This window comes from Natrix helvetica, assembly GCF_964273705.1.
Source record: "Natrix helvetica genome assembly, chromosome: Z".
In the NCBI taxonomy this organism is placed as follows: domain Eukaryota; kingdom Metazoa; phylum Chordata; class Lepidosauria; order Squamata; family Natricidae; genus Natrix; species Natrix helvetica.
Window position 1 is genome coordinate 35473914 of NC_138554.1, and position 23619 is coordinate 35497532.

The following is a 23619-nucleotide window of genomic DNA, read 5'->3' on the forward strand; positions in this document are numbered from 1 at the left end:
ATGAATTAAGCACCAACTGATAGTTTGGGATACGTTTGGCCCAGAATGATCACTTTGCTGTAAAGTCGTCTTAGAGCTTTGTGAACTTCTTTGTTTCTTAAAGAGTAAATTAGGGGATTCACCAAAGGTGTCATCACTGTATAAAAAATGGAGAATATTTTATTGAGAGGTCTCAGAGTGGGAGAGTCTGGCAACACGTAGACAATGATTAATGTGCCATAATAGAGGCAAACTACCATGAGATGCGAAGAGCAGGTTGAAAAGGCTTTTTGCCTTCCAGTGTTGGATTTGATTTTTATGATGGTGCCAATAATGCAGATGTAAGAGATGAGAGTTAATAGAAAAGGGGCAATTGTGAAAATAACAGTCATGCAGAAGGCAATGGGTTCAAGAAGATTTCTATCACTGCAGGACAATTTCTCCAGTGGAAGGAAATCACAAAAATAATGGTCTATGACATTGGAGCCACAGAAGGGAAATGGATCCATGAGAACCACCAGAATGCCATTGAATATCAAACTATTTATCCATACTCCAGCTATAATCTGGGAACAAAATTTTGTATTCATAATAGAATTGTAGAGCAAAGGTCTACAAATTGCCACAAAGCGATCATAAGACATTGCAGATAAAAGATAAGTTTCTATGGCTGCACAAATCCCAAATAAATGACATTGGGCTAGGCATCCACGTAGAGTTATAGTTCTATCACCAGACAACAAATTGTCCAACAATTTGGGCAAGATGGTGGAGCTATACAACTAGCAGAAAGATGAGAAGGTTTCCAGTTATTGTCATCAGATAAATCACCAAAAAGAACCCAAAAAGAAGAATCTGCAGCTCCGGAAAAGTTTCCAAACCCAGAAGAATGAATTCTTGAATAGCTGTCTGGTTTTCTTTTTCTGTATCTAGCATTTCCTTAATTCATGAAATGTCTCATCAGATCTAGAACATATTTTTTAAAAGACATGTTTAAATCCAAAATACTGAAAACTTTCTTCTTCTTTCTCTGTCTCTGTATGTATATGTGCAATAAAGACTAATTTTGGAATTGTGGATAACTAATGTTCACTAGTATTCCACTCATATACTCTATCGAGGAGAATAATTTTAGTTGGGGGGAATATATGACTGAAAGGCAAGTATTATTCGTCAGTTTTTCTCAATTTTGTTTTCTCCATTCCTATTTTCTATATTTGAAACCATGATCTTTTAGTTGTCTAGAATGAGTAAAGGAGGAAATACTTACTTTGTATCCAAAATTCTTTGGAGAGACGATGATGATAAAAAAAAAACAGATAGTCGAATAAATCACAGTGGCTGGACCCACACTAAAATCATGATTCTCAGCTATAATCATTGTCCTCTAAAAGCAATAAAGGCGTATTATAGATTAGCACAACATTGATAAAAAACATTTCCCTATGGTTGCTCCTTAATCAACTTGTTCTGCAAATCATATCATTCAAAATGCCCAAAGTGCACAACACATAATATATACCGTATATCCTACAGATATTCTAGTCAACTTCATCTGATTAAAAATATATCCACACTTCTTTGTTTCTTAACAGGCTTGTTAGAAATAACAGCTATACAGAACAGATCCACCGAAAGAGAGCAGTATTCGTCTCCTATTACAAAGTAGCCAGTTGGAGCAGAGATGCTTCCCACAATAAAATGAACCATGAAGGGAAAGTAGCATCATGTGCCTAAACATGTTAGAAAGCACACTTTTCAATGTGTAGCACAAAAGGACATGTGCAGGCAGTCACCCTCATAGGCCAGGAGTAGAACACATGATCTCATTTACTTCTATCCTCAAAAGCTGATCAGAGGCTAATGCTAAAGCATGAGCAAGCTGCTTGATTGGATAGCCGAAGGACCTTTATTTTCTGTCTCCTCTACTACCTCTTGATCACATTACATCAAGAATGATAGTAAAAATATCTTAGTCGGCCTATATAAATAAGGCATTTCTATCTATTCTTTGCTTCCTCTAAAATGAGAGAATGTGAAAGCCACGAGTTTTCAATACTATATGGTATAGTCTAACTTTGGAAATATAAGCTTTTCGCTGATTCTATTTCTGCATAAAGGAAAATAGTTCTTCAGTAATCACCTTGTTTTGCAAATGTTTTTCTTTAACCAGTTATATAATATTCCAAGGTTAACTGTGACTCTGAGAAATAGAGATATTCTTTCGCAAGTATCTAAAAGGTTATCTTTCCTAAAAAAACAAAAATTGTCTTTTAGTTGGCCAAGAATGAGCAAAAGAGAAAATACTTACTCTGTATCCAAATTCCTTTGGAAGGATGATGCCAGGGCTGGAGTAAGACATTACCAAAATATACAATTTAAAAAAATAGATTGTTGAATAAATCATAGCGGCTGGACCCACACTAAAATCATGATTCTCAACAATAATCATTGTCCTCTTAAAGCAATAAAGCCATATTATATCTTAGCACAATTTGGGAACCCGTCGAATGTCTTTATGCAAAACTAAATCATGAAAGAAGACATTCTCCTCCCAAAGTATACAATAATACTGAAGTTGGAATGAAACATACCTGTAACAAGTAACTGGCATAGTAACAGATAATCCAGAACTTAGTGCTACTATTTCTTCAAATTATTGGTAAACGTCCATGCTGGGCAAATTCAAACATCTCCTTTATGAAACAGAAATATTTCTTAAATGCTTTTAATAAATAATTTATCCTGGGAGATTTGCTCATTTTCGAATCAAATTAATAGTGAATCCCAAAGGAGATCTAACATTAACAACTTTCTCTTTCTGTGGTGTTTAGAGATTTGCAATTTGTTGATTCATTTGAATAGTTCTAAAAAAAAATCTTTTTTTTAGTGCTGGTGAAAATTCATACACAGATTTTTTTTAAAGAAAAAAGTCATATATTTTCTTTAATGATTAGAGGCTGGATATGGACTGCTTGTTCCAGAGCAGCTAGAAGGGGATGAAAACCATCAAGATGAGGACCTAGACCCTTTTTTTAATCGTCATGACAATTGTCTGGTTCCAGCAGCATCTTGATTTTTCAAGTTCTTTTGCAGATCCCACTGGTTGTGGAATAGAACTATAGACTTTATATTTATGTAAATAAGCAGCCCTACTTATTAGACAAAAAAAATCATTTTACCAAGCTATGGCTGGTAAGACGGGATACTTGCAAAGAAGTTGTCTATTCCATTCTGAAATCTCAATCAAAAAGATTAAATAAACGAGGGGAGAGGATGCTGACGTTGTGACGACATGAAGTGTAATCTTGGAGCTCCAAGATCGCAGTTGATACTTTTGCAACTGGATGGTCCTTTTGGACCTAAACCATCCTGAAGAGATGGTGATAGGGAAGAGTACGTCCTGCTGATCTCAGGGACACTGCAAAGTCCTTGATTGATCCAAAAGAATCTCTTTTTGCTGGTGATAGCAGCGCAGCCACTGAAGCTGCTGAAGTTGGGACAACTCAAGAACGGGAGGAAAACTGAAAGAAAAAGTGTGTCATCTAGTGGGAAAACCCTTTTGTTATAAAAGAGTCTACCCCCCAAAAAATGAAAGTTAAATTAAATTTGAAAACAGAAGAGAATAAGCGGAGAAATTAAGCCACATTAGACAGATGCTATCCATTTTTTTTCTCTTTTACAGCTGGAACTTATGCAAATTATGGATTAGTTGTCCATAACACAAAGCAAACCTATTACCTATCTTCATTGAAAACTCAAGAATGATTTAAAAGTGGATATTTCAGACATTCCCTAAAGAATTAGAACTTCTGACCAATGGCTTCATATTATTATGGTATCAATGGATTTGACTTTAAAGCATGTTTGTTTATTCCATTTATATGCTGCCCATCTCATTCTCTTTTGCAGCACCTCAGGGTCTTGTGCCCACAATGGGTTCTCCAGAAATGTGCATTTGGAATTTATTAGTAAATTAGTGATTATGGACAAGTTTATTAGATAAGTTAATGAGGCAATAATTAAAATCCATTCATTGGTGAGAAGACAATTATTTTCATGCAATGGCTGTCTTTTTTCCCTTTAGGCAGTGGAAATAATTTCAATAGGGTCACAAATATGGATATGTAAGTTATGAGAGATAGATGAGCAGAAATGGCTATCATTACCATCATCTATACATGTGTAAAATAAATACATAATGGCCAGAGAATGTGAGAAACATGTCTTTTATTATTTATTTTATCTTATAAACAATAGAACTCTAGAAAATTTCTAGGCAAAATAAAATGCTCAAAGAATGCTAAAAGTAACATATAAATATGATGTGAAGTTTTTTAATAAAAGGATCCAAAACCATTTTAAGAATTTATATCATATATATCCCTTCTGATAGTATTCGATCCATTCAACAACAGTTACATGAGTGGCAGAAAAGAATGAGGTGGTACATCATCCAGAAACACTTTTATATACAATACAATACAATAGTAGAGTTGGAAGGGACCTTGGAGGTCTTGTAGTCCAACCTCCTGCCTAGGCAAGTAGCCCTATAATGTTTCAGATGGTTATCCAAAGACTTCCAGTGTGGGGCATTCACAACTTCTGGAGGCAAGCTGTTCCACTGATTAATTGTTCTAACTGTCAGGAAATTTCTAAATTGCTTCTCTCCTTGATTAGTTTCCACCCATTGCTTCTTGTTCTACACTCAGATGCCTTGGAGAATAATTTGACTCCCTCTTCTTTGTGGCAATCCCTGAGATATTGGAACACTGCTATCATGTCTCCCTAGTCCTTCTTTCTCTTAAGCTAAACATACCCAGTTCCTGCAACCATTCTTCATATGTTTTAGTCTCCAGTCCCCTAATCATCTTTGTTGCTCTTCTCTGCACTCTTTCTAGAGTCTCTCAAGGCATTATAAAGTGGTATTAATATGAAACATGATCTTCATTCTATCCCTCTGTTTATGTAGCCTAGAACTGTGTTGGCTTTTTTGGCAGCTGCTGCACACTGCTGGCTCATATTTAAATGGTTGTCCACTGGGACTCCAAGATCCCTCTCACAGTTACTACTATTGAACAAGGTACCACCTATACAGTATCAGTGCATTTCATTTTTCTTGCCTAAATGTAGAACCTTACTCTTTTCACCATTGAATTTCATTTTATTAGATAGTTCCCAATGTTTAAGTTTGTCAAGATCCTTTTGTATCTTAAGCCTATCTTCTGGAGTATTAGCTATTCCTGCCAGCTTGGTGTCATCTGCAAATTTGATGTGTTCCCCATTTATTCCCTCATCCAAATCATTGATGAAGATGTTGAAGAGTACTGGGCCTAAAACAGAGCCTTGTGGCACTCCACTGCATACTTCCCTCCATGTAGATGCAGTTCCATTGAGGATACACATTGAGTGCAGTTGGTCAGCCAGTTACAAATCCATCTAGTGGTGATACTGTCTAACCCACATTCTTCTACTTTATCTAGTAGTAGGTTATGGCCTACCTTATCAAATGCCTTACTTACTATATAAGATATAGTATCTGCATGATATGTCAGGGTTAGCTCTTTCATTGAACCAAGATTAATTTTCCAACTGGAAAATTGTACCATCCCATGAATAGTTTAATTCTGTAAGAAAAGGTGCAGTGAAGAGGATTTTCAAAGGAAGCCCCACTTGAAGGTCATAAAGGCATGACAGGCACCCAGCACAACAACTGAAAGATATGCAAAAGTCTTATTGATACACTGCAGCTTGGAATCCATAACCAAGAGCTCAGTCCATCACAGTTTAAGCAATCTCATCAGAGAACTTTTTTTTATCTGGAGACAAGGCAATTTTCACTTCGTAGGTTGGGCACTATCATTTGGAATTTGGAGTTCTAACCGGTTCCTTCTGACTAAAGAAAATGGCTTTCAGAATAATTTTCTGTATGACCATCAAGCTGAGGAGAAGATATTGAAATTTATTCATTTCGAGATAAATAATCCAGGAGACTAGAAATATGTGAATTTTAATTTTAACTGCTGTAAAGATGATCAGAAATCATTTTTTATTTTTTAAATTATTTTCTCTCTTTTCTTAATCTATTCTTTCTTTTTCCTTTTTATTTTTCTTATATCTTTCTCTTTGATTTTTTAAAAACTTCTTTTAGGAGCTTTATTGTTTACACCCCTGGTTTAGTACCATTTTTCTTTACCCCTGGTTCACCTGTTCTACAAAATAGGGAATAGGGAAGACTCTTTGCTTCACAGATTTAAATAATTCATCCTATTGGTGTATTAAAGATCCAGTAAAGCTTCCCTTTGTTTCTTTTTATCTAAACACAGCTTCCAGACTCAAAATGCCCTTAATGTTACATTTATGAACAAAATTTCTGTAGTAAATATATTAACACAGAAAAAAAATGTTCACAAATATAGATTCGATCATAAATTATTTAGAAAGATGCAGAAAGGCAGCTTCAGCCTCCTGCACACATGGTCCCATTCCCCGCCTTCCTGAGTCAACATGAAGGGGACTGCGGCTCACGCTGATGATGCCACCAGCCTCACCAGCCATAAACCTCACAGCACGTCACTGGTTACAGAAGTGTTATATATCAGGGCTTGAACAAAAATGTCTGGACTATATAAAAGAGAGACATTTGATAAATATAGCACATAAAACTAACATTCTAAATTGAATGAGATTAAAACTACTATCAACATAAATTATCATATTAAGCTACAGCAATGCACTCTCTTAATTGCATACAATTAAGCAATTGCTTTTTAGAAAAGCTTTTCCTTCTCTGTTTTGTAGGTGGTATATGAAGGAGTCAGGATTGTATAAAACAAAGAAAAAACTGTATTGATTTCTCACAATCCATGTATTTTGGGCAATATGTAGACAACATTATGCTAAAGAAAATAGACACCACTATGAAATGTGAAGAGCAGGTTCAGGAAGTTTTTAGGGAAATAAAATCCTTGGGATTAAAAAGAATCAAAGACGTTAGGAGAAAGAATAAGGTGGCATGGCTTGGCTTGGCTTGGCTTGGCTTGGCTTGGCTTGGCTTGGCTTGCCTCGGCTCGGCTCGGCTCAGCTTGGCTTGCCTCGGCTCGGCAAAATACATGACAGAATTATTATTTAATGTTCCTAATCTCATACCTGCCATTTTAGAGAAATATACAAATGTAATGGTATCCTCAAAGAACTCTGAATTTGAGATTTATTAGTGAATAAGACAATAATCTTTTTAAACTATTCAAATTGTATTAGAGTGGTGTGATCTTTCAATTGTATTCAACGTAGTGACAGTTTTTTATTCTTTTAAATAATTTTATTTAAAAAGTGCATATTTAATAAAAATATATTAAAGGAAAGATATAGTAAATTTTAGAGGTAAAGAAAAAAAGGAAGGAAGAGGAGAGATTAAAAACGAAGAAGACAAAAAGAAAATAAAAGAACAGAAAACATGACAAAATAAGGACCCCTGAAAATTGGTGAATTTCCTCTTGGAAATACATTTTAAAAAATAGTTTAATAAAAACAATTATATATTGTTGCAGTCAAAAAACGATATCAAAGAAAATGACATGTCAAAGAAAAAGATAAAACTTTTCAACTGCTTTTCTAAGAGCCTCTTTTACTTCCCTGTTTCTTAGGCTATATATCAGGGGATTGAACAAAGGGGTCACGATAGTGTAAAACAGAGACAAGACTTTGTTGATATTTTGCAAAACATCTGTTTTGGGCAACACATAGACAATGATCATTGTGCCATAGAAAATAGACACTACCATGAGGTGTGAGGAGCAAGTTGAGAAAGCTTTTTTCCTCCCACTGACAGATGACATTTTCATTATAGTGGAAATAATGAAAATATAAGAAGCCAAAGTTAAGAAGAAAGGAAACAAGATGCACAAAGCGGATAAAGAAATAGTTACAAGTTCAATCAAGTGAGTATCATTGCACGCTATCTTTAATATTGGATGTAATTCACAAAAGAAATGATTGATTTCACTAGGGCCACAGAACGTTAACTGATTCATTAAATATAAAATGATGCTCATAATTAATAAACTATGAACCCATGATCCAACTGTAAGCTGGAGGCAAACTCTATTGTTCATTAGGATGGTGTAGTGCAGTGGTTTACAGATCGCTACATACCTATCATAGGACATTGCCACTAGTAGACAACACTCAGTAGCTGCCAAAAGACCAAAAAGACAATGTTGCAATATGCAGCCAATTACAGATATTGCTCTCCGCTCACCATACAAGATGCTAGCCAGCATCACTGGAAGGATGTTAGAACTGTAACAGATCTCCAGGCAAGAGAGGTTACTAAGGAACAAATACATGGGGGTGTGAAGTTGGGGATCAATAACAACAAGCGAAATGATGAGTATGTTCCCAACCATGGTAATAAGGTAGATAAGTAAGAAGAGGCAGAAGACTGGAACTTGCAGATCTCCGAGTCCTATAAATCCTACTAAATGGAATACTGTGATTTCTGTTTGGTTCTCTTGCTTTGTCACTACCATGCCTGCAAATATTATACAAAATTTATTTGAGCTGCTCAGAACTTACTATTGCATTTCTTAACTTTAAGCATAACCAAGGAAAACAGTTGTAAAACCATTCATAAACTTAAGATACATAGAAAGCATGAAAGTAGTTTTATGTTAATAATTTCATACCTATAAACCACAAAACTCTAACTTTGGAGGGTCTGAGGAAAAAGTGATTGAGAACACATCAATTAACATAACAAGACCTGATAAAGATCAGATGTTGTGTTTAGAAAATAGAACTTCATTGGCTTTTGCTTATTTCTGATCAATGTCACTGAAGAGAAATCCAGCATAAACATAGTGTTTCTATCATTATTCAATTAACCAATATTCATTCTGGAGATAAACAAAAATATTTCATAATTTATTCATTTCCTCTGCTAACTAACTAAAATTAGAAAGTGAGATTAACTTTTTTACTCTTCTTTTTTAGCTGAAGTTTCACTGGCCATGCCTACTTTGCTTAGAGCATGGGTGTCAAACTTGAATTGTCATGGTGGCGTCACAGGATGTATCAGGACTTTTCCCCCCTGGGAAACTGGGTGTGGGCATGACCAGCAAGTGACACATCCTCTCAGTGGGCCACGAGTTTGACAGCCCTGGTTTAGAGACTCTGAAGATATGTCTGTTTATTCAAATCAACTAAGGTGCTTAGGAATTGTCATATAACTAAGCAATGGTATATTTACTTCTTCAAAAAAGTTCTAATCCCATATGGAACTTTTGTGCAGTCTGTTCATCCAATCATATTCTGCAAATATACATACTGTAGTAGGATTATCAGATATGATAACTATTTTTTTTTTTCATTCTGCTGATAGCTTGATGAAGTAGAAGGTTATTCAAAATGTGGTACTTCAACCTACATGAAATACATTGATTAATTTGATATTTAATTTCAAATTAAAAGTTTTTTCCTATTGTTAATTGAGTTAAAAAATTAAGTTGCACTTCTCATACACATGCATGACTTATGATTTTAATTTTTTGTATCTTCTGCACATAATCAAGCAAAGAAATCATTTGGCATCATCTTTAAGATAGGCAGTAGTCAGTAGCTGTACAACGAGGAAGAACTACAAGCAGGCATCCCTATTTTTTTTTATGTTACATATCAAGTCCTAAATATGTACATAGTAAACCCTGTTACATAAACACTGCTTCTAAGAAGAATGATTTTTTTTCTATTCATTGGGGGGGGGGAGAGAGAAATGGGAGAATTGCATTTGCCCTAGACTTTCTGAGAGCACCTTCAGAACTAACACAAGTGTATATGAGAAGCCACAGTGTATATGATAATTATGACTTCAAATGTACCGCCAATCAAAAAGTTGGTCTAGAATTTTCTAGTAGTGTAGCTCTTAATTAATAATAGTTTTAAGAATCATCTTGTGTCATAGCTCCTCCTATGAAGCATTGATAGGTATTTATAGATCATTTAATCTCCATATCAATCTTCTGCACTTCACTGCCAATTTTTTTTTCACAAAATATAACAGTCAGGGCTGCTTCACTGATCTTGAAAAATAATAAAAATTGATATTTTTAAAAAATTAAAGCTAACTTCAAGGAGACTCAATAGAATTTTATCACACACAATTTATGTGTCCTTAGGATGAAATGTATCATCTTGTGAGAGGTATGACTTGCTAAGTCATCAACAAGAATGGCAATCCTGATACACACTGTGGAATTAACTTTGTATGCACCTGATATTCAGGGAGCAGCTTTTGAGCTTCACTCATCATCATCACTAATTCTTGATAGAATCTTACCTTGATTGTTAGATTTGATTCAGGACTGATGTAAATAAAAGGAGTAATTGACATGAAGCCTAAATGAATGTTCTATGTAAAAATATTGTCTATTTCTGCATTCATTTTATATTAAAGGACACACAGTCCCTACTGTACAAATTAACTGAGTATCCTGAAGAGGAAAAAAATCTCTGGGTGATAATGCCCAGGAGAATATGAAAAGCGTTTAAAAAACACAGCTTCTTTACACACATTATCACCATCCTTAAAGTGCAACAAAAATGCTTCTCAAGAAAGCATCAAAATAATGCCTAAGTAGCTGAGATTGAAAAATAAAATAAATGTGCTAAGCTTGTGCTAAGCTTCACATACATATTATCCTAAATATCTGAAATAAAAAACATAATTTAAAAACATGATGATATCATAATTACATTAGGAGCAAAGTTTGGCTGCTGAAAAGTGTTAGAGAAAAATGTGTATTTCCAAAACCACAAGGCAATAGATGCTTCCCCTGTACATTTGGGGCATATTATCCTTAAACTAGGTTCCAAATTCATTTCCTTAACTTATTTTGGTGCAAGGTGTATCTCTAGCTATCCAATGTCACCTTCCCAGAATCTCAGAAAAGGTCAGCTATCCTTCCTCCTTTACATAATCCCATCAGATTTCAAAAAACATTGCTGTGTTAAAACAAAGCACTCTTAATCCTGTAAGGAGAGACGAAAGAGAGTATTTTTGGTCTATTCTATTATTTTTCACACAGGTGCAAGGTCTACTTTGGGGGTGGGGTTTGGGGGGATTTCGATCAACAAAATGATGATCCATTGGTTGTTTTAGAAATTGACTGACCAGTTTGTTCCTGGACCAAGTAAAGATACTGAGGATTCACACTTCCACACAGGAAACCCACCAAGAAAATTGTGACAGTGCAGCTAAGCAAAAAAATCACAGATTCACAATCATAAATGAAAGTTTAATGAAGAATTTTTTATTGCTGCGTATCTCTTAAAGATAGTTTTAGATAAATCCTAACATATAATGACGTCCTAAAAGAACCAAAATTTTGGTTTATTGGAGATCAAACAAGCTTTTTTTAAAAAAAATTACACTGGTGCATTTTAAAAAATTTTATACCATTTAGCAACTGCTCTTCTGTGGGCCTCTTTCACTTCCCTGTTCCGTAGGCTGTATATCAGGGGATTGAACAAAGGGGTCAGGATTGTATAAAATAAAGACAAGACTTTATTAATATTTCGCAGGCTATCTGTTTTAGGCAAAATATAGACAATCATTAAGGTGCTATAGAAAATGGATACCACCATGAGGTGTGACGAGCAGGTTGAGAAAGCCTTTTTCTTGCCACTGACAGATGACATTCTCATTATATTAAAAATAATGTAACTGTATGACAACAAGGTTAAGAAGAAAGGAGGCAAAATACATACAACAGATATCAAAATTGTGACAAGTTCAATCAAGCGGGTATCACTGCATGCTAGCTTTAATATTGGATTCAATTCACAAAAGAAATGATTGATTTCATTGGGGCCACAGAATTTTAACTGACACATTAAATACAAAACTATACCCATGACAAGTAAACTATTTATCCATGATCCAGCTATAAGCTGGAGGCAAACTCTATTGTTCATTAGGATTGTGTAATGCAGTGGTTTACAGATTGCTACATATCTATCATAGGACATTGCTCCTAGGAGGAAACATTCTGAAGATCCAAAAAGACCAAAAAGATAATGTTGCATTATGCAGCCAGTGAGAGAAATTATTTTCTGCCCACCATACAAGACATTAGACAGCATCATTGGAAGGATATTAGAACTGTAGCAGATCTCCAGGCAAGAGAGATTACTCAGGAAGAGGTACATGGGGGTGTGAAGATGAGGATCAGTAGCAACCAGCAAGATAATGAGGATATTCCCAGCCATGGTAGCAATGTAGGTAAGTAAGAAGAGACAGAAGAGTGGAACCTGCAGATCCCCGAGTCCTACAAATCCTACCAAATGGAATTCCATGATATCTGTTAAGTTTTTTTGTTCCCTTTTCTCCATATTTACTAGCTCATACCTGTAAAGAGCATACAACACTCATTTTACATTTTCAAAGTGTTACTCATTTGTTACCATTTTATCTTATAAACTATATATTAGATGGATGGATGGATGGATGGATGGATGGATGGATGGATGGATGGATGGATGGATGGATAGATAGATAGATAGATAGATAGATAGATAGATAGATAGATAGATAGATAGATGATAGATAGATAGATGTTTGTGTGTGAGAGAGAAAGAGGCAGAGGGAGAGGGAGGAAGGGAGAGGGAGGAGGTGGATGGATGGATGGATATACTGCCAAGGCAGAGCATAATCAAAGATGGAACATCAAACCCAATTATTCTTTGGAAGCTTATCATAGTTTTACTTCCTATTCTAAATGAGGGAGGGAAATAACTTACCTTTAAAAGGCAGCTTTTCTGCAGAGTGAGAAGATTTGTGGCATCTATCACTATCAAAATAGTATCAAAAGTATGTTCATCACTAGTCATCAACATCCCTAAATCTGGCTGATTAAATTAATCTAAATCCTGGCTGCACATTGTTTCTGTCAATTGTTTCTGCATCTATGCATCATCCTTATTTGGTATTTATTTATAAAGTAGTGTAAATCTTTACTATACATAACATTTTATTTACCCGAGGGAAGATAATATCTCTCTAAGTGCCAGTACCCAGGAGAATTGTAGAATCACCAGAAAACCATGACTTCATTGAATGTATTACACCAGCTTAATAAAAGCTATTGTCACCATCTGAACAAACATCTTCGGTAATCCCCTCATTTCTTCTGAACCAACTATTATGAAATTAGATTAAGGATTATTTTCCAGTTCTGTTTATTTTCCTAAGAGCTTCTCTGATGTCTAATTTGATGTGTCTCGTATTTACCAATGAACTGAATTCTATCTCTCTGTAGGAGAGCAAATAAGCATTACCTTATTTGTAATAGAAACACAGAATTAGAAGTTGCTAATTTCACAGCTTTGTCTTGCATGTGCAGTGATAAAGAGAGCTGAGAATTTGAGAAGCAATTTGATTTATTTTATATCCTAGATTATAAATTAAAGCCAAAGGACTGCTAGCTGCAAATAATGTTGCTCTACAATTAATAGCCCAGAGACCACTTTAGGAACATCTTGGATACCTGGCAATATTAACGTAGCTCCCCTTGAGAAAATTTTGGATCATGCCAAGTGGAAATTCTCATGATTGGTCTAGCCAACAAGGGAGTACCACTTTATAGAATACAGAATAATAGAATTGGGACTTTGGAGGTCTTATAGTCCAACTCTTCATTCATGCAGGAGACCCTATATCATTTCAGACAAATGGCTGTCCAGTTCTGAATAACTTCCACTCACGGAGTACCCACAACTTCTGGAGACAAGCCATTCCAGTGATTAATTGTTCTCATTGCCAGGAAATCCTTCCTTGGTTCTAAATTGGATCCCTCCTTGATAAGTTTCCATCTGCCACTTCTGGCCTGAGCAGAGGTAGTCTGGAGAATAGGTTATCCTTCTTCTCTGGGGTATCCTTTCAAATATTGGAAGACTTTATCATATTACCCCTAGTCCTTTGCTGAAATTTCTGGTCACTTTGTATATAAGCACAAAAAAATGCATTTGCACCCTACTTGTCTCTAGTTATGCTCAGTTTCCACAGTGTGTTTCATGTTCACTTATCCTAATCATACCCTGCCAAATAAAAATCCAGTGGTAGATTATTTTACATAATAAATATCCTATTTATCTTTTTCCCTTTTTCCTTATTCATATTGGAATGTAATCAAAGCATGAAACTTCACTTCTTTTTTCCACTTAGTTAGAATATAGAATCTATATTGTATATATTATCTAACTTCCTATATTTTTGTTAAATCATCTGATTTAAATGTTAGGAATTGAATTGTGTTGCTTATATGTAGGCCTTGTGGTTTTCTTTTTCTCTCTCTGTCTGAAGAAAACCCAGCAAAAAAAAATCTATGCTTCATTCTTGGAATATGCAATAATCAGTAGCTATACAATGGGGAAAAGCTATAAGTAAATTTCAACATTCTTTTTCACATTTTATATAGCAAATACTTAATCTGTAAGCAGTAAACTCTATTACATAGACACTGCTTCTAAAAGAGCATTAAATCTTTCCCTTCAGAGGAGGGAGAGAGGAGAATGAATAGGGGCATTTGTTTAGGCTTTCTGAGGGGATCTTTGGAATTAATAAATTGCACAGTATATCTGAGAAAAATGAGAAATATAGCTTCAAAAGTATCTCCAATTGAAAGTTAGGTCCAGAATTTTCTAGCAGCATTTGACTGGTTGGGTAATGGTTTCATAAATATGTAATTACTAGATTGTTCCAAATTTCAAATAACTCTTTCCAGCTTCTCACAGGACTGAATAGAGTCAGAAAAGTTATTTTGTTGTTGTTGTTACTCAGAATCTTCCCATTACAAGACTTTTTAAATATTTTATTATTTAATTTTAATAATAAAGTGTAATAATAAAGTGTAATTTAATAATGCATCACACATATGAAACAAATATTTGAATGTACCTTCTGCACTGAAGAAAAATGTTAAAATAAAGGAAGAAATTTAGAGATGTACCTGGCTTGAAAATTCTGTTTGTTTATTTGTTTGTTTATAACATTTATTAAATTGTATAAAGCAAACATCAGGAGCTGATCACAGAAAATGTTTTATAACAATTATGTACTGTGTCATAAAATGTTTTATTATATTTTATTCATAAGATGATGTATACAATTTGCCAAATTTCAGTTACATGGGTGTAAGGATTTCTGGATTTTAGGCACATTCTGTATGTTAGTTAGCTCATTTGAAATACCTTGGTTCAAAAAAATATACCTTGCGATACACGATTTCACCCAGTTAAAGTTTATTGGAATTAGAGTGTTAGTAGTATATTAAGCCTATATATGCTTAACTTATGACACAATCTATGCATAGTAAATTCAGAATACAAGTGTTTTAGTAGCATGTTGTTATATAGATATATAAAATATGATAATACCTTCAATCAAAGTTAGATTGAAGAAACTTTTAAGGTGCTGCTGCTGCTGATGATGATGATGATGATGTTATCCATTCTGTTGTGTCTAATTCTTGGTAATACTATGGGCCTCATCTCTCCCCATCTTCCAATCTTGCACTTCTTGAATTTTTCTATGCTCTGGGTGGTGTCAGCTATGTTGGTGTCCAGCCACCTTGTTCATTGATGGCCTGGTTTCATTTCACCACTAACTCTTCCAAACATAATTATTTTGTCCAGGGAATTCCCACGCATAACATGGCTAAAGTAAAGGCAGTTTCATGATTTTTGCCTTTTAGTGACATGTCTGTATTCAAATTTACCTTGTACAATTAATAAAAAATAATACAAGTCAACAGTAGAATGTTCATTGTCTAAATTCCCTTAATATTTACCCTCCTTTGGCTTTCTTAAATGGGAAGAGCAAGTTCATGGCAGAATTATTAAATGCCCCAATCTTACATTTATGGTTTTAGAGACATAAGCAAATATAATGGTGCTAGATCTTTAGAAACATTTTTAAAATGGTAATATTAGATTACAATGATGCAGTCTTTCAATTTATATACAATATACAATTTAGCAATTCTATTCTAAGGACCTGTTTCATACCTAAGTATCAACAGATTGAACAAAGATATCCGAATGGTATAAAATAGGGACAGGACTTCAATGATTTTTCTCAATCCATCTATTTTGAGAAGTATGTAGATAATTATAATTGTACTATTTAAAAAATGGTCACAACCATGAGATGTGAGGAGCAAGTTACAAAAGCCTTTTGTCTCCCACTCACTGACCACATTCTCATAATGGTAGAAAAATGGAAAGATGGCATACTAAAGTAAAGAAGTAAAATTAAGACAGGAGACAAGATACATAAAACAGATTACAAAATAGTAACAAGTTCAATCAAGTGGGAGTCATTGGATGCTAGCCTTAATATTGGATTTAATTTACAAAATAAATTATTAATTTCATTGTGGCAACTGAACTTTAATTGAAGCATTAGATATATAATTATGTTCATAACTAGTAAACCATTGATCCATGATCCAACTATAAGATGGAAGGAAGCTTTATAATCTATTAGTGCTCTGTTATACTGTGGTTTACAGATTGCTACATACTTGTCATAAGACTGCTAGATGATAACATTCCAGAACTGTCAAAACACCAAACAATTGTATCATACAACCACTTACAAAAATTTACCCCCTCCACCATATAAGAGCTTAGTCAGCATTATTGGGGGGATGTTAGAATTGTAGCAGGAATGATGGTGGTATCTAAGAAAAAATATATCAGTCTAAAAGTGAGGATCAGTAACAATCAACAAAATTTCCTCCTCTTATTTCTCTACAAAAACTACCCTTTGAGGTGAATTAGGCTGAGAGAGAATGAGTGGTCCAAGTCACTCAGCTGGCTTTCATGACTAAGTTTAGACTGGATCTCACAGTCTCCCTCTTCTAGCCTGATGCCTTAACCACTAGACAAAAGTGGATATTTATGCTATAAAAATAGTTATAACTATGACATATGAAAAATAGATTCCAAAGTCTTTCTGCCTCCCACAACAAACAAGATTCTCATAATGTTAGAAATAATGAGACTATATGAACCCAAGTCAAGAAGAAAGGAGGCACAGCACACAGAACTGATAGCAAAATAATTACAAGTTCAGACAAGTGTCATTTCATGTGAACTTTAATATGGATTTAAATCAACAAAAATGATTGATTTCACTGGGACACAGAACTTTACCTAATACACTAGATATACACAAATGTCCATAACATATAAAACATTTTTACATGATCCCACTAAAAGTTATCATGCATAATGTATTATATTGTTATTATAGTGTAAGAACCTAAAATTATTGGCTCTGTCAATAACAAAGTACAAATTGAACAATGTGGAAAATTGCCTGGGGAAGGATTTATTTCATTTTATTGTATTAAATTTACATTTATAAATTTATATTACAAAAAAAGAGGTTCTGTTGACCAGAATCACTGCTGATTCTGACATGAAGTGACAGAGTGACAGAGATAGAATTTTTCTGTCTCTTCTTCCACAATATTTCCTAAAAAAGCCAGACAATCAATGGTGGAAGGGCTATAGCTCAGCATTTGCAGATTGAGAAGCAATTCTACCTCTCTCTTTGTCTCTCACTCTCAAAATACCATGTCGTTTGATACAACCATAATCTTATTTCATAGTGTAGCAAGTGGATACTCCTGAAAGAGTTTCTTCTAAATGTGTTCCATTGGAAGTTAACAGACACATCATACATTTAACAAAATCAATTACAATTTACCAGAGCTTATTTTTTTAAGAGTACTATGAAAACCAACAATATTCCCATGTGTAACAATCACCATCCTTTGACTTTCTCAGATAAGAAGGCTAAGTGCATGTTAGAATTCTTTAATGTCCATAGTCCCTAATATGTCATTTTAGACCAATATAGAAATGTATGATGTCTTCAAAGTATTCTAAATTTGGGATTTATTAGAGAATAACAAATCTATAACTGTCCAAACTGTTTCAACTACATTACAGTGGTGCATTTTTCCAATTGTAGGCAATTTAGCAAGTGCTTTTTTATATTTTTAAAAATAATTCTCATTAAAAGAATTTATGTGTATAATAAAAAATACATTAAACTCTCTAACATGTACTCCAAAACATGTGCTGTTGTCTAAATCAAGAAAAAGATATAGCAAATGTAATTAAAAAAAGAAAAGAAAGAAATAGAAGAGACGAAGAAAAAGGGAGATAGAAAAAAAATAAAGGAACAGAAAACATTTTAAAAATCTAAAAAAGACTTCCAGACAATTCTTAGCAATTCCTCTCAGTGATTATACTTTAAAAAATAGTTTCACAAACAATTTTACATCATTTTAAAGAAATACATTAAAAATGATACATTAAAAAAAGACATTTCAAAGAAAAAGATATAATCCACTGTGTTTCCCAGAAAATAAAACAGGGACTTATTTTCTTTTGATCCCCAAAATAAGCACTTGGCCTTATTTTTGAGGAGGTCTTGTTATTTTTGAGGTGTAGGAGGCAGCGAATGTGGTCACCTAGCTGTTGCTGTGTTGCAATATTTTCAGGGAGGGCTTATTTTAGCGCATGCACTCAAAAGCCCAATTCGGCCTATTATCTGGGGAGGTCTTATTTTTGAAGAAACAGGATAGCAATTAATTTTTTAAGTGCCTCTGTTACTTCCCTGTTTTGTAAGCTGTATATTAGGGGATTGAACAAAGGGGTCACAATTGTATAAAACAGAAACAACACTTTGTTGATTTCTCGCAGCCCATCTGTTTTTGGCAACATGTAGACTATGATTAAGGTGCTAAAGTAAATGGACACCACTATAAGATGTGAAGAACAAGTTGAGAAAGCCTTTTTCCTCCCACTGACAGATGACATTCTCATGATGATGGAAATAATGAAAATATAAGACACCAAAATCAAGAAGAAAGGAAACAAGATGCTCAGAGCAGATAATGAAATAGTGACAAGTTTTCTGCCTTTGAGGTATGCTCAAAGTAATGTGGAATTTGACATGATCATTTTGAATTTAAAGATATTCCTGGCCAACAGCATAAAGAGGAATAACAGTCTTACAATATAGTATATAATTACTTCTGCAAAAGGTTTCAGATTTCTCTCACCATCAGCATCAAATTTGCTATAGAATCTTATCTTGGTGTCTAGATTTACCTCATGGTTGATCTCAATAAAAGGAGTAACTAAAGTGAAACCTAACTGACTTCCTCTAAAAAAAATCCCAACTTAGCATTTATCCTGTATAAAAGGATATAGCCTCTAGTGTAGAAATTAACTCCCTGAGGAAGAGAACAAGTAACTAGATCAGAGGTGTGAAACTCGCTTCCCATTGGCCAAATGTGTCATATGCTGGCCATGTCCACCCATGTTTTAGTGAAAAGGGGGAAAATTGCAATACTTCACGGGATGTGTCATCATGAGTTTGACACCCCTGCTCTAGATGATAATGCCCTGGGGAATCTGAAAACTCCCAGGTATTCAAAACTCCTTTCTATATACAATTGCTACTTTAAAAAGTTTAAAAAGTCAGTAATGCTTCTGAAGTATAGGAGTGTCCATGTGTATCCTCAAGTGACGCTGGATAAGTCCCTGAAGTTTTCTTGGCAAGATTTTGGAAGTGATTTGCCATTGTCTTTTACCTTAATATTTCATATGATATTTCATCTCCTACTTTTTCCTATTATTAAGTAAGTTGACTTAAATGTTAGGAATTAAATTATGTCTCAAATATATGCAGTACATGCATTGTTATTCTCTCTCTCTCTCTCTCTCTCTCTCTCTCTCTCACACACACACACACACACACACACACACACACTTAGTGTTAGAGATTTGATTTGAATTGAATTAAATAAGATTCTTATCTTCCTTAACAGAATGTATATATATTCCTTAAAAGAAACAGAACTTCCTTTGAATGCAGAGTATAGAATTAGCCATTTAGAGCTATGGTTACTCAGTGGTTAGAATTCAGTACTGCAACCTAATTCTGCTGATTGCCAATTACTAGCAGTTTGGCAGTCTCACCAGGCTCAAGGTTGACTCAGCCTTCCATTCTTCTGAGGTCAGTAAAATGAGGCCCCAGATTGTTGGGGGCAATATGCTGACTCTATGAATGGCTTAGAGAGGGCTGTAAAGCACTGTGAAGTGGTGTATAAGTCTAAATGTTATTGCTATTAAACATTAATTCAATATGAAGTAAAACCTACACTTCTTAAGGAATGTGTGAAGATAGAACAACCTCACTTCTTTCTAAATTATATCCACCCAGTCTCTCTCCATTTGTTCTAGTGGTCAAAAGAGCTCACAGATGCAAAGAAATGGTCCATCATCTTTTTTATTGTCTTGGTTACTCCTTACACCAATCTTCTTTTGAAGTAACTGCAACCAATTGGGGGTGGGGGAGACCTTAGTCAGCATATCAGACAGCTCTAATCCCTGAACAGCTGGAAACATCAGTATGTGGAACAACATAGATAATTTGACAAAATATAGAGGGCAGAATGATTGGGTAATGGCAAAAACAAAAAATTGCTTCTCTCACTTTTTTTTTAGGTGGACTGGAGACAGAATGTGAATATCTCTGTCAATTAAAACAATGATGTTGCTATTAAATATCTTATCATTATTTCTAATACTTTATAGCTAATATTGCATATCAGTAATTATTTATATTAGTAGCTATTGCAGGTGACACATAGGATCATAAAAATAGCTGTACAATTTATTTATCAATAGTATATGCTTGCCTATCTCATAAGCTGTGACACTGGGTGAAATACATTTAATAAGTGTACTTATTATTTATTAAATACATTTTTTAAAATGACAACACAAAAACACAAAATACAAAAGAAATGAAATCAGAAGGCACAAGAGTTGATGAATCAGACCAAAAAGCATATTTCCAAGTGAACAACATTTAATATTTATAAATGAAACATTATCAATTATAGAAGTTTTATATAAAGTATAGCCTCTTTTGTTCATGTTCAGTCACTTCAATACAAAAACAGCTTTAGGATTGGCATGAATTTCCTACTGCTCCTTCCAAACTCTTCCCTATAAAGTTTAGATGTTTACATAGGGAAGGGTCAGAACTCAGCACTGTCAATGTCACCAGCAAAACTACTTCTGCCTCCCCTCTCCCATTCAAGACTGCTTTGAAACAGCCATGAGCATATTTCCTAAGAAACAAGTTTCTGTAGAAGGGGAGGAGGAGGAGGGAAGCCTTACTGTAAAAGTCTTTTTTTCCCTTCTAAATGTGTGGATACCAAGCTTTCCCTTTAAAAATAATGAATAGATTTCGTCAGAATCTTCATTTCTCACAGTAGAACTAATAAAATTCACTTGTGTATGCCATTCATCCAGCTTTGGCTGTCTCAGGTGAGAAGGACATAATTAAAACAGAATTCTTTGATGATCTTAATACAGTTTTACAGAAATCCATCAATGTGATTATGTACTCAAGAATACCAAATCTTCATTTCATTGGGGAATAAGATAACATGAAAAGAATGTTCATTCAAGATTATGGTGGTGCATCCTTCCAAGTGTACACAATTTAGCAACTGCTTTCCTAAGGGCCTCCTTCACCTCCCTGTTTCGTAGGCTGTATATCAGAGGATTGCACAAAGGAGTCAGAATTGTGTAAAAGAGAGATAACACTTTGTTAATGTTTCGCAGTCCATCTGTTTTAGGCAAAATGTAGACAATCATTAAGGTGCTATAGAAAATGGACACCACTGTAAGATGGGAGGAGCAAGTTGAGAAAGCCTTTTTCCTCCCACTTACAGATGACATTCTCATTATAGTGGAAATAATGAAGGCATAAGATGCCAAAGTCAAGAAGAAAGGAAGCAAGATATATATAGCAGATATAAAAAAAGTTACTACTTCAATAAAATGAGTGTCACTGCATGCCAGCTTTAATATTGGATTCAGTTCACAAAAGAAATGGTTGATTTCACTGGGGCCACAGAACTTCAGTTTATGTATCAGATATAAAACTATGCTCTTAACAAATAAACCATTGATCCAAGATCCAATTATAAACTGGAGACAAATTCTTCCATTCATAAGTATTGTGTAATGGAGAGGCTTGCAAATTGCTACACACCTATCATATGACATTGCCCCTAGTAGGCAACATTCAGCAACTCCTAAAATACCAAAAAAGTAATATTGCATCATGCAACCAGTTACAGATATGGATCTCTTCCTACCATACAAGAGATTAGCCAGCATCATTGGAAGGATGTCAGAACTATAGCAGATTTCCAAGCAGGAGAAATTACTCAGGAAGAAATACATGGGGGTGTGAAGATGGGAATCATTAATAACAAGCAGAACGATCAGGATATTCCCCACCATGGTAATAATGTAGATAACTAAGAAAAGATAGAAGAGAGGAACCTGCAGATTTCCAAGTTCAACAAATCCCAGCAGATAGAAAGCTGAAATATTTGTTTGGTTCTTTTGTTCTGTTTCTGCCATGCCTGCAGATATGATACAAAAATTTTTTTTGAGCTGCTCAGAAATTATTTATGCAGTTCTTATAAGCACAATCACAGCTATGAAGCAGTTTTTAAAATTCTGTAATTACAAGAGCACAAGAGCACAACATATGTGATTCTGAAAAAAAGTTATTTGGGAACAAACAGGTGAGCATAAGGAGGTCAAGGAAGCTAAGTCAGATATTGTGCTAGAAAAAAGAAGCTTATCAGGTTTTCATTTTAATTTGGGGAACATTTCACTGAATTCAGTGAAGGTTAAGTCACGTGTTCAATGAAATAACTTTCATCCGAAGATGAACAAAAGTATTTGACAATTAATTCATTTTTTTTCTACATTAACTAGAAAAAGTGAGAATCAGAGGATTTGTTCTTACTGATTTACTGATAAGCAGATGTCTTCTACCCTTTCTTATTTTATACCAGATTCTACACTTGTCAGAAGTAGCCTCCATTAGATAAGCACTGCTTTTAAAATGCATGAAGTCCCTTTGTGTGGAGCAGGATGGGGTGGTGCTATTTTTTAAAAGAACACCCAGGAAGAAATTTTGCCACAACTTTATAACATTATAACTCTTGGCTAATAATTTTTCAAGAATTTCATCTCTTATAGCAGTTCCTTGGATGGGGCTGTAGTTCCAAGAATTTCTAAGCCAAAGAAATAATTTATGAACCATTGCTACATGTTAAAATCTCAACTATTGCCTCTCTACCTCTTCTTTGTTTCAGTGACAGCTTTCTTTTATCAAAGCAGAATAGCCAGTTCTAGTTCAAATATTTTGTAAAATGGTAATAAAAATATAACTTTAAAAAATATTAAAAATGAACCTTTGAAAGACTCAAAAGAGTCTTAAATAAAGTTTATTTTATGGTAATAGTGAAATTAAATCGACTGGATCACTCTGAGAGAAGGTCTGGCTGGCCAGAATTACTAACAGGAAGATGCAATGCTGCAGCATAGTGTTTCCTGTCATTTTGAAGAATAAAACTACACCTTCCTATGATTCTACAAAAAGATGTGGGAAAAAAGTGAATTATCTTTGCAAGAGTTTGCTATTCAGTAATAAGAGGTTATAAGAAAACAATTTTTTCT

At 34.4% G+C, this 23619-nt stretch overlaps 2 protein-coding genes across 2 annotated transcripts; both read right to left on the reverse strand.

Moving 5' to 3' along the window:
- Positions 1-5: 5 nt before the first annotated feature.
- On the reverse strand, positions 6-19172 carry LOC309381783 (olfactory receptor 10C1-like; the record flags this gene model as incomplete). The annotated part of the gene is made up of 5 exons (XM_081933069.1): positions 6-545; positions 1250-1366; positions 2291-2327; positions 11435-12385; positions 19168-19172. 5 exons carry the CDS (start codon positions 19170-19172, stop codon positions 6-8), a joined length of 1650 nt encoding a protein of 549 aa, XP_081789195.1.
- Positions 19173-21534: 2362 nt separating this feature from the next.
- LOC309381784 (olfactory receptor 11L1-like) lies at positions 21535-22386 on the reverse strand (the record flags this gene model as incomplete). Its single annotated transcript, XM_081933070.1, has 1 exon — positions 21535-22386. The coding sequence occupies one exon, from the start codon at positions 22384-22386 to the stop codon at positions 21535-21537; it is 852 nt and encodes a 283-aa protein (XP_081789196.1).
- Between the last annotated feature and the right edge of the window lie 1233 nt (positions 22387-23619).